The sequence below is a fragment of the Neomonachus schauinslandi genome, chromosome 7, assembly GCF_002201575.2.
Source record: "Neomonachus schauinslandi chromosome 7, ASM220157v2, whole genome shotgun sequence".
Classification (NCBI taxonomy): domain Eukaryota; kingdom Metazoa; phylum Chordata; class Mammalia; order Carnivora; family Phocidae; genus Neomonachus; species Neomonachus schauinslandi.
This window is the reverse complement of record NC_058409.1, coordinates 82,903,655-82,916,705: the sequence shown is the minus strand read 5'-3', so window position 1 is coordinate 82,916,705 and position 13,051 is coordinate 82,903,655. Positions and strand designations below refer to the sequence as shown.

At 38.2% G+C, this 13,051-nt stretch overlaps 1 protein-coding gene across 1 annotated transcript in view; it reads right to left on the bottom strand.

Moving 5' to 3' along the window:
• MAN2A1 (mannosidase alpha class 2A member 1) overlaps positions 1–13,051 on the bottom strand; it is a 166,283-nt gene that overhangs the window by 124,650 nt on the left and 28,582 nt on the right. Inside the window, exon 4 of the mRNA XM_021701469.1 lies at positions 1,553–1,724. Within this exon, the coding sequence (XP_021557144.1) occupies positions 1,553–1,724 (172 nt within the window). The remainder of the gene's footprint in view (positions 1–1,552; positions 1,725–13,051) is intronic.

Sequence of the window (13,051 nt, the reverse complement as noted above, 5' to 3'; positions counted from 1 at the left end):
CACACACACACACACACACACACACACACACACACACACACACACACCCCTCCAAGGTCTACCAGCTACTTCAATTCACTGTCTGTGTTCACAATCATCCACATATGCCAAAAAACTTCCTGTCAGATTTCAGATAACCCACTTTCTACCATTTTGCACTAACTCACAATCTGTACTCTTTCTGACATCCACGTCTACAAGTATAAACTTCAGGTCTTTTATTGTAGCATTTATGTTATTTCTAACCACCTAACATACATAAAACTCTACCAGCATCTTTATTAGGTTCCCATCTCTTCTGTGTGTGCGCGTGCGTGTGTGTGTGTGTGTGTGTGTATCACTAGCAAGTTTTTGAATGCTGTGCCCTATCAAGAAAAAAAAAAAAAGGTCTGATGGATAATGATGGAAAACCAAATCCCTCCAAATTATCTTTAAATTAGTTTGTATCAACTTCCATCAAAATCCTTTTCTTTTTTGATACGGTAGGAAGAATTTAACAAATTAATTTTAAAGCTCCTTGGGAAAACTAAGTGGTCACTCATTAAAAGAATTTTTCAGCAAAGAAAGACAAAGGGAGATTTAAATTGCCCATTAATGAAACAGATCTTAAAGCCACGACAATCAGAGTCAAGCAGAAAAGTCCATGAAAGAGGTCAGAAAACCCAGAAATCAATGCATATTTAAATACAACAAAGATGGCACTTCAAATCAGTAGGAAAAAAAACGGACAATTTACATCTTAGGGCAGCAGCAGAGCACAGCATGGGAGGGAAGAGCCTGTGGGGCTGGACAGGCGGCCCCGGATGGCACGCCAGCGAGGCGCGTCCCAGCTGGGTGACCCCGGACAACCAGTGTCTTTATCTGTAAAACGAGGACAGTCATTGTACCTACTTCACAGGACTGCTGCGAGGATTATCAGTTATCATTTGTGAAGTGCTCAGAACAGGCATTAAAACAGTAAGTGCTATATATGTGATATTAAATAAATAAAAGAAAGCAATTCATGCTATGATAATCCTTAAACTCTTGGGAGCAGAAGGGAGGGACACATGGGGAACAGATTCTCTCATCATACCACAATGAGAAAATATGCAACATTATCAGTAATCAAAAATCCAAATTAAAATATTTCAACCATCAAATTGGTCAAAGTTTTAGAAAAAAATTATATTGGTGGCCAACTAGGCAGAGACATTGGTACAATTCTATATGGAAGACAGAAGAATACTCTGAAACAATCTTTCCAAGGGTCACTTTGATTATATGCTTCAAAAACCGTTTAAAATATTAAGCCCCTTTGACCTAATAATTCAATTTCCGGGACAAAGTTGGAACATAAGGACTTCAACAGAAAAGTTTCAAGTCACTTTTTCAGAGATGAACTAGAATCAGGGAAAAAAGGATGTGAAGAAATATTTTAGTTTCAGATATAAGGCTAAGAATTTTTACCTTCTAAAAATTCAAGTCTTGTTTCACTGTATAATTAATGTTTAATATTACCAAATTGCAAAAACAAAAAACAAACAAACAAAAAAACAGTTTTAAAACAAACCTTTTAACAGCATCCTTCTTCGGCTTATCTATAGTATCCCACCACTTTGAAAGGTAAGAAATCTCAGACCACATAAATTTTCTCCGTGAGTCTTCTTTCAGCTTGATGACCATGTTATTAAAAATATACTGAGTCATCTCTCTAAAGTAGTCATCAAAAGTCTTCAACCAACCTAAATCAAGACACAAATATACAACAAAGGTCTGATTCATATGTCTGATTTCAACTCAGTCACATTCCATTGCATCACCTTTGGATACCCTTAGATGTTTCATTCATATGAAGACACATTTAAAAATTTCAGAAATGTTTCAAGTAGTGAAATTCCATTTCAATGGATATGAAACTCAAAAAGTCACTAATGACAAAACACTCTGAAAACTGCACAAATTCAGATAGAAATCAGGGAAAAAATGAGAAAAATGACCTGAGGCCCAAAAGCATTTATTTATGCTTAGTAATTATAGTACTGAATTCAATTATTTATAATTTATCTCTAATTTAAGAGATAATTGCTTTAATTCTAAAAATCTGAACAGCGTTAACAAGCTGGCAGTACTACTCATAATGTAATGAAAACTGTATCCCTTCATACCATATCTGAAACTCCCTACCCATTTTAGTAAATTAAATTAAGAAAAAGAAAAGTATAAACTATATCTAAAAGTCAGCAGCAAAGCAGTAAGGTAATTAAGAGCACTATTATGAATACAGAGAAGTAGAATTCTGCCAAGAACGGGCATTAGTTTCCAAAGGCTGTAAATTATTCCATTTTTTGGAAGCACAAACTGACACTAATCAAACAACACAAGTGTATACATGTATGTCAAGTCTTTTTCAAAAGAAAATTGTAGATACTGAGGACTTAGTTTTCAGACTTTTCTCAAATATCCTGGAAATTTTATCTAAAGATATTTGCAATTTCACTATAAAGAAACATCTTTTTATAAGATTCTATTTATTTGACAGAGAGAGAGAAAGAGAGCACAAGCAGGGGGAGCGGCAGGCAGAGGGAGAAGCAGACGCCCCGCTGAACAGGGAGCCTGACACGGGACTCGAATCCAGGACCCTGGGATCATGACCTGAGCTGAAGGCAGACGCATAACTGACTGAGCCACCCAGGTGCCCCATCCCCATAAAGAAACATTTTTAACAAGACCCATAGGTCCAAGCATAGCCCTATCTGGCAGAGCATTAAAGCAACATGATGAGCTGCTGAGGCAAAATCATACCCAGCTATCTACTGGCCACGTGGACCTTCCAAAGAACAACCTCTTATCCATGAAATCTTATAGAGAGATAGTAGTTTCTATACATCCAGGCTAAACTACTGCTCTATTTTTTCCAAACCTCAAACATGTGGGGAGACTGAACTATTAAGGGGTCAACTGGTTAGTTCTTTTGTTTATAATTAATATCTGAAATATACTGTATTAGCTGGAAGATAATAAAATGTGCTAGGGCAGAGAAGACAATGCAACTATTTTGACAATGTAAATATGAGCTTCTGAAAAGGGCACTGACACTCTGTATTTCTCCCTTTTGCTTTAACTAAAATCTATTCATTCATTCCATAGTTATTTAGTGAGCATGTACAAAGCGACAGGTATGAAGCCAGAAGCCAAAGAGGAATTCAGTGTAAAATATTCTTTACGAGGACTTTCTTGATCTGGGGCACCTTTAAGTTATTTTTAAAGTCACCAAAGAATACTACGTGGATAGTTTAACTTTTCCATGTTTAAATAAAAAGCCTATATATATAGAAAATTCAAAGATAGCTCATGAAATAGTGGTTTGCAAAGAATCCCATCTTGCTTGGCAAAGGTACAAACTTGGGACTCCTGCCCCAGACCGCAAAGCCAAGATCCACATCTGGATTCCCAAGGACAAGCAAAGAAAAGCCAACCTACCCCTAGCATGCTCCAACTCACTGCTAATGCTGACCATGCCAACATCCAAGACAAAAAAAACATCAAGTGCTCAGACCAGAGTCCAGGATATAACACAGGACTTGATAAATGTTAGTTGCTATTATTATTATCACCTTCATCAGTCTTTAATGGACCCTTCCCCATCTCTACAATCAAAACAGGTAAAAGAGGAAATAAAAGATATTTCTAAAAAAAAAATAAAATAAAATAAAAGATATTTCTAACAACTAAATTTTGAAAAGGGCACATTTATTTATTTTTTTTAAAGATTTTATTTATTTGACAGAGAGAGACACAGCGAGAGAGGGAACACAAGCAGGGGGAGTGGGAGAGGGAGAAGCAGGCTTCCCGCGGAGCAGGGAGCCTGATGCGGGGCTCGATCCCAGGACCCTGGGATCATGACCTGAGCCGAAGGCAGATGCTTAACGACTGAGCCACCCAGGCGCCCCTATTTAAAACATTTAAATAAACTGTTCCACATCTTAAACATATTGGTAACCCAAAACTTTGGTTTGCAAAGAATTCATTCTATGCCCCTATTAAGGGCTGAATTGTGTCCCCTCAAAATTCCTATGTTGAAATCCTAAACCTCAATACCTCAGAATGCAACTGTATCTGGAGACAAGGTCTTTCAAGAGGTGATTAAGGTATAATAAGGTCATGAAGGTGGGCCCTAATCCAATATGTCCTTACAAGAAAAAGCAATTAGGACACAGACATACACAGAGGGAAGACCGTGCGAAGACAGAGGGCTATCTGCAAGCCAAGACGAGAGGCCTTCAGAAGAAACCAACACTGCTGACACCTTGATTTTGGACTTGCAGCTTCCATAACTGTAAGGAAATAAATTTCTGTTGCTTAAGCCACCCAGTCTGTAGTACTTTGGGATGGCAACCCTAGCAAACTAATTTAGCCCTAGAAAAAATCAGTGTTATTACCATCCGAAAAACAAAGATTGCACTGTGGGGAGAATTTATTTTACCAAGTACCATTATAATATTTAATTTAACATGTATCTACCTCCATATTGCAAGACTGGAGCTAAAATCAAATGTTTGGAAGTGACCTCTCCTTCTGCACCATGCTATTATTATACATGTGCAGTGAGGACCATGTAAATTCTTGAAATGGCTCTGTGCAAATTATTGTCTTTAAGACATCACACATAGGTGTTTTACCTAAATTTTAACAAAGGTCAAAACTAAGCCCTAATTATTTGGCTATTAACTCAATAAAAGAAAAGAACTATTAACAATGGAATGACTCCAAAATTAATTTAATAATAAAACTCTAGTAATCTAGCATAGAAAGCAAATTTAGAAGAAACTGTCTTTATGAAGATGAATAAGTAACAGGGTTTTTTTTCTTTTTTAAGTACAATTACTTGTTTTCATCAGTTATAATTTATTAGCTAAGACCCTTTCAAAGAATAGTTTATCAAAGGAGTTTTCATAAAGAAATCACAGTGACTGATTAATCCATGTTGCCTTCAACACTTCATTTGCCCTTCAACAATCATGCAGAAAATATGTCAAAGATATTTACGTGAGCCAAAATACATGCTGAGATGTCAACTTAAAAGCCTTCCATAAAACTCATCTATAATAGATACTAATATCACTACAATATAACACAATTAATGAAGAATGAACTAAAAGATAGCCTCTTGCAGCTTTCAATATTGAGTAATATAACAGTAAATTAGCTTTTATTGCTCTTATACAATAATCAAGTATTCCCTTTTACACTGAATTGGCTCTTTCTTTTCCTCAATTACTGTAAAACTACAATTGTATATTAACATAAGACCAATCAGAAAGACAGTATTTTATGAAAAGTTGTATGGGATGATTTTTTGTGACATAAAATTATATTCCTACCTCTGGATTTAATAATCTTAGGACATTGAGTTGCAAACTGATTTACTTAAGTGGTCAATTCACAGCCTTTTTCTTTCCCTTGAATACACTTGGAAATTGAACCAGGGCTAGAATAGCACGAAGAATACCTTTCCATTTACTCTTTTTCCCCTCTAACAACACTTTAACCCATAAAACAGCTAGTCACCATTTTTAAGTAAGTGGGGAAGTATCTGAAACAAAGAATACATAATTAGAAGTTCTTTAAAGCAGGCATAACTCCAAGTTTGCTATCACTATTTTATCATAAAAAACTTTAAGTTTTAAAATATAAAGCCTAATAAAGTTGACAACCCAATGCTTATTTTTAATGCTTGTGAACAATTAAGCACCTCGTAATTGTTCACTGACAAAACACTATTTTTTAAAATTTGACTCTTGATCTTGCTTCAAAATCTAAAGACTTTGTGGCACTCTGATCCTCTCAAGGAACACTCAGTTTTATTTGGTTCAAGGGCATACACAGCACCAATTTAGCACTTGGGCAAGGGGATCCCTTCCTGAGCCCTGGTCACTTGAGGGATCTTCCCATTCGTCCTCTGACCACATTCTTTTCACACAATAAATTCCCAAAGCAAAGAACCTGCCCACCCAGAGCCTGCCCTGACTTGCCCTGACCTGCCCTTCTGAGTACCAGGGCCCAGAAATCTGTGTTCAAACAGCCTCAAGCCAGTTTCTAGAGCCCACCAGGGGCCTTCTATAGGTTTTTCTATAGGGAAGTCGACCTGCAGGTGGTAACCTCCCTAGCCTGAGCAATGGGCAGGGGGAATGCAGTTTGCAGGGGTGTGGGAAGAGTGCTGGGGTGTCTGCAAAGGAGGGCCTGGTTTAGGACAGGGCCATTTCTGGGAGACAGGGCTGGGCTACTATAGGCTGGCTCTTCCCACATGCACCAACACATTCCAGTAGAGAACTGGAGCCTGATCGATCTCAACCCACACATGGCCTGAGAATGGTGCTATTTCTCAAGGCAGGATGAAAAGACCTATCCTTATTTAGCAATGTATCAGTTTGATTTATAACTTTTAAATGTTTATACAAAGGGCCTGAGGGCCTCCAGGTATTTCTGCCCCAATTCCTACAAATTTGAGAACCTATAACCCGAACTTCAAAGCGTTGAATTCTCATGAAGCCAGCACCTAGTATGAAGCCTACACCATCAAGAATTCAGTAAGTATGTGATAGATGAATGAAATGCACGGCCAAAAGGATAGGGGAAAAAAGGTGTATGAAATATAAATACAAATTTATTACTCCAACTGGAAATGAAACCAAAAGACATTGCACACATACACAATTAGCTCTAATGCATTCATTGTCTGTTCTGATGCTAACCTAATAATCTTTCGTCATTATCTTTTAAGGTTCTATTTTATATTTAAAAAAGCTCTGTCAGCCCTAAGATAATTTAAAACACACATCCCCTCAAATCATTGCTACGCTGTTGTGATTTTAACTGCTACAATAATGATTTTTTTAATGACTACATTTATTCTACTCAAAGTTAAATAGGTACCGAATGTTAAGAGAGTATAGTAAATTTTGAATCAAAAATAATTATATCCAGATAATAAACATGTAAAAACTATAACTTAAGCTTCAGGTTACTTCTGTTTTAACATAATAGTCTCAAATTAAGAAATAAATATAAAGGTTTATAAAATAAGAAAGCTTCTTTATTTTAGTAATGAAGTTATTGTCTATCAACATATGATCAACAGGTTTCTTCCATCACTTGTCAAATCCTTCCATAGCTGACTGCAATAGCCACTCTTAAACTTAAGGTATCACGTACCATCTTAACTGGTATTATCATAACTCAAATCCGCTGCTGATTAATTTTAATTCCAACATTTCCATTGTAAGTCAAGCTTGTTTCCCCCTGCCCTGATAAACTATGAAAGAGTTTTCACCAACATCTTGTTCCAGTTTATTCATTCAAACACAAACCAAGCCTCTAATAAGGCAAAGCAATAAAGCTAATCAATGAAAACAGATTCCACAGTGGAAATATGAGCGAAATGCCGTGGGAATATAGAAGTCGTGGATTCCTACCAGGAGGACAGAAGAGAGATTCTTAGAATAGTCATCATCTGGATAGAGGAAAAAGGTGGTAGTTCCCAAACAGAAGGAAGAGCATGTGGAAAACACACAAAACCACAAAGGTCTGTGTCAGTTTCAGGGAGAAGGCAGGTGGGTATGGCTGCGTGGCAGCTTACACGCTGGGAGTACGGAGAGAAAAACAGAAGTGGGGGTCAGATCACCGAAAATCTTCTAAACTGTTTTTGATTCTTGCTGAAAATCTAGGAGGAAGGAAGTTAAGGTCTTTTGATCTGTGCTTTCAAAAATGAGTGTGCTGTGAGTGTAAAGGATAGACGAAGATGGTAAAGTAGAAAACAGGAAATGAGGCCACTGCAAAAATTCTGCTGGAAAACATTTATGACGCCAAGGAGGCAAAATGAAGAGAAGATGCTAACTGACTGAAGCTCCCGAGAGAGGAGAGAGAGACTCAAAGATGAAGCTGAGGTTTTCGAAAGACCTGTGAGTCTTTGGAAACCTAGAAGCCTGCTGAATCCTATAAATGCTTCTGAACTCAGGTTTCCAGAATCACCTCACCTTTTTCCCAGGTGATTCAGTGTCATCTAATAGTTTTCAAAGCATATCAGCTTCACGTCCATGAAGCTGTTTGAGATACAGCACTTTTTGAACCCGTGTAAGATGCCCTCACTGGAAATTCTATCCCACACCACAGGAGCCACCTGCATTACCGTTAGGACAGCTGGGGTTTTGTTCACCCTGCAGCTGTATGTATAATGTCCAATTGTGACCCCTTACTATATTGCTTTTCTAAATGCCCTTTAAAAGACCTGCATACCTCGATATTTGACACCTGCCATTGTGAGATCAACCTCCACAATAATTTCTAAATCTGGGCTAAAGTTACTTCCCTCCCTTGTTAAGGACTCCATCCATGAGCATCAATTCACACTGAGTAGGACACTTTAGGCCTACTACGTCTTCCCCAAACAGGGCTTAGTGGTCTGAAAAAATGAAAAGTGTCTATAATATGAAAGAAACCGTTAGAAGTAAAAGTAAAAGTGACTTCCTTTGAGGAGTTACTCTTAGGACATGAGGCTATTTAGCCTTACGGTCAGGGCAAATGTGGGGCAAATTATCAGTTTCTAAAAGAAACCATTTAAAAGCTGGAAAATACTGCTTCTAAATGACTTGCTAATTGTAAAATATGCAGCAATGAGGAAAACCACTCACCATCTCATGTACTCAAGTAGTATTTAAGGACAGGAACATCCATTTCAATAAGGATAGACCAGAAGGAAAAAAGGATGGGAAACAGTGTGGTGAGGTGTCTACTCTTGCAAGATAGTTCATAAAATGTTTTATATGATTAATCATACTAAAGTGGATGACATCTAACACGGAAACACTTAGAAGACCTTCTTCCTAGAAGCTCTGCCTGTGGTTTCAGAAGTATTACCTTCCAGAAACAATATTAAATAGTGGTTACAAGTCCGAGTCCAGAGCTTGGGTTCAAGCCCAGCCCTGCCACCAACACATTACTTGGACTCTCTTCTGCCTCAGTTTTCTCATCTGTGAAATAAGGGTAATAACAGGACTTTTGTCATAAAGTGGCTGAGAGCAGTAATGGATTTAATACGTGAAGAGAACAGTGCCTGAAACACAGTAAAGTCTCATAAGCAGTAGCAATTATTTGTATAACTGGCACATCGGTGAGCTCTGAAGCACCCAGACTGGACAGACAGACAAAAGTAACCAAAACAGGAGGGTGGGGACATGTCTAATGATCACCTACATCTCTAGGTGCTACTTGATATATATGCTCCTAAGGAATGCAGTCCAGTGAGAGCCGCAACAATCAGCACTCTCCCTCTGAAAAAGAACCTCAATACACCAATTTTAGAGATCGCTTAAAAAGATAATTCTAAAGTGCTGTGTAAACATTTAACTCTTAATGCCAATATTTTCTTAATTAAGATTGCCAGATAAAATACAGGATGCCAAGTTAAATTTGAATTTCAGATAAATAATGAATAAATGTTTACTGTGTTCCATATGATATTTGGAACACACAGACACTAAAAAAATTATTGTTTATTGGAAATGTAAGCTTAACTTACATTTTTTTTATAAAGTTAAATCTGACAACTCAAGGGGCTCCTGGACGGAAAAGTCGGTTAAGCATCCGACTCTTGGTTTTGGCTCAGGTCATGATCTCAGGGTCCTGAGAGATCAAGCCCTGAGTCAGGATCTGCACTCAGCGGGGAGTCGGCTTGGGATTTTCTCTCTCTCCCTCTGCCCCTCCCCCTGCTCGAGCACTCTCTAAAATAAATAAATAAAATCTTTTTTTTTTAAAGATTTTATTTATTTATTTGAGAGAGAATGAGAGAGAGCACATGAGAGGGGGTAGGGTCAGAGGGAGAAGCAGACTCCCTGCCGAGCAGGGAGCCCGATGCGGGACTCGATCCAGGGACTCCAGGATCATGACCTGAGCCAAAGGCAGTCGCTTAACCAACTGAGCCACCCAGGCGCCCTACCAGTTTTGAGGGTTGCAGAATGGATTACATGAAGCAACACACACTAAACACTCCCCTGATACAAGACAGGCAATGAATACCAGTTCTCACTCAGTTCTTCCTCATGCATTTTAGCTCCAGAAACTCAAATTTCCCATCACAGTGGCCAAAACCAAAGAACTCATTTTATCCCTCAGTTATTAAACAGAACAAAGTGCTCCCCAAACTGTGCCCACAAACAAACCTCCCCTCTCCTGACCATCTCCTTCCACTCAGCAGGTTCCTTTGGCAGATGGAGTTGCAAGTCTCCCCTGCTTTCACCCATCTGGGCGTTACCCAACTATGGCTGACCAGAACTCTTTTCTTCTGATTGTGCTGAACAATACATGAGCAGAAAACCTTTAAAATAATGCCACACTGCGATTTCCTCACGTTTTTGTTCTCTCTCGCTTTTTTTTTTTTTTTTTTTTAAGAAAAAGTGCACACAGGGGCACCTACATGGTTCAGACGATTAAGGGTGATTCTTAATTTTGGCTCAGGTTGTGATCTCGGGGTCGTGAGACTGAGCCCCAAGTCCGGCTGTGCACTCAGCAGGGAGTCTGCTGGGATTCTCTCTCCCTCTCCCCTCATCCCACTTATACCACTCTCTCTAAAATAAATAAATAAATCTTCAAAAAAAAAAAAGAAGGGTACATACACTCATTTCAAATTATCATATAATGCTAAATGCAAAATTCTGTTTCCTTAATTTTAAAAAAAAGTGAAAAATCCTACTCACTCATTTGAATCAATAAAAACTCTGTAAAACAACTGCAAATGCACAAAATAAAATGATTTTCCACTGTGGCTCTTGTGCCTAGGTCTCTCTCTGATTCGGAGTCATACCACATGGGGGATTATTTTCTAATGTTCATTTTACAAATTGCTTAACTAACAATATGCTGTCCAACTTTCCATTTAGTATACCTTATCTACTCTCTACACACTGTGACTTTTTTTAAGGAAAATTAAATATTTCAGCAGTTTAAGTAGTGGGAAGGAAAGAATTAAGATTGTAGATACAAAGGTGCTGTTTTAATCAGCTTATTAAATATAACATGAACATGTATCAATCAACTAACATTTAATTTCATGGTCTATGATTCAAAACTTTTCAAAAGCGTAACAGTACAAAGTTATCAGCATTTACTTAACAATTCCTTTCCAATTTTGTTTTAACTCATGTAAACCATATAAAATACTGTATGACAATTGTTACATGTCCTCATAGACTGGAAGAAGGCATGATTAGGAATTAAAATACGAAACATAATTTGAAATTTATCTGTCTTGTGAGGTATCAGAACTCGATCCAAAAAGAAAAACACCTACATATATAAAAACACAGCAAGAGAATTCTTAAAGTTAGGGAACTCAATATAGGAATCTTTCGTAAGTCTATTTCAAACATTCCTATCCCCAACAGACAAAACTCCGATGAAACAAACCACTGAGCTAAAGTTTGTTTTAAACTGTTGCTGCAGAAAATGCAAACAAATCTCTATAAATCTCATTTAGAAAGTAAACTGCCTAACTGCACATTCATTTAGGAGTATTATACAAAGATTTCCCATTACAGAGTCACATTTTGACTTGGAATGTTTGCGCACACACTTACCTCTTTTCTTCCACTGAAAAAGAGGTTTCTTCATGATCTGAATGATTTACTTCTTCACAGAATAATTTAGCTTACCTAAACTCTACTTTTGTGAAGGAGCGGTGAAAATTATCAAGAAAAGCCAGCGGTTCTGTTCTCTATTTTGCTTGGTAGCAAAAATCGCTATCGCTTTCGCTTTCAAAAAGTCCATGGGGGAGTGTGGGTGGCTCAGTCATTAAGCATCTGCCTTTGGCTAGGGTCATAATCCGCCGGGTCCTGGAATCGAGCCCCACATCGGGCTCTCTGCTCGGCAGGAAGCCTGATTCTCCCTCTCCCACTTCCCCTGCTTGTGTTCACTCTCTCACTGTCTCTCTCTGTCAAATAAATAAATAAAATCTTTAAAAAAATAAAAAAATAAAAGGTCAGTGTCAGACTATTATTTCTTCCTCAAGTGGAGGAGGGCCTGAGGGTAAGGGTCATTAACATCTTTTACTAAGACAAAAAGACTCAACTCTGGTTGCTAAGATACCAACAGACAGATTCGCTTAGAGCAGTCAGGACCAATGATTAGAGAAATCTCCCCACGGAACAACACATTAACTACAGCGGGAACCCCTAAGGCAAACAAACAAAATCTCAAAGGCATAGGTAATCCCTGCCCTTGAAGAGCTTCATATCATCTGCTGTTTGTATTTAAAATTACAAAGCACATTTTAAATATTTTTTTTTAAGGAATAGAAATAAGACAACAGGAAGAAGAGATGGAGGGAAGCTAAAGAAACGTGAATGTCAAGGTCCAATGTTTCATCTGAGTCTGCAGAATCACATTCCCTGGTTCACTAGTTTATTGAACCGAATGAGTCAGTACCATGTGCTGCTGACTCTTCTGGGCATTAGTGACCTGCTGGTTATAAGACAAAGTGTGAGCCCTCACTGAGCTTGCATTCTAGTGAGGAGACAAAGCAGAAGTGCTGTAAACGTTGACATCTCTGCCTGTGTGCAAGTATGGAAGGTTCAAGAAGCTTCAGAGGGGCATGGAGACAGGTCGGGAAGGCCTCGTCTCTATTTAGCGATTACTATATGCCACGTGTTGGGCTAGGCAATGAGACAGACTGAACAGGAGGCACATGTTCTCTGTCCCTTGAGTGTACTCAGGTGGGAGGTCCAGGTAAAGTAACAAGGAATTCCTGTGGTGCCACTTACTGCCCCTGGAAGTCTGACAAGTTGGTAATGCCTTCATCAGGAATAGTGGCACTCACCTTCTAGGGTTGTTTTGAGCACTCAATGTTTATAAAACATTTGGCACACTGCCTGGTAAACCACAAATTTTATTATTACAGTTAAGCGTGCGTGTTCTAGAATTACAAGAAATGAGACTGGTGGAAACTGAGGATGGCAGAAAAGGGGAAGAGACAATAAAAGTCTTTAAAAAATCTAAAAGGTTGGAGAAATGGGTTCACATG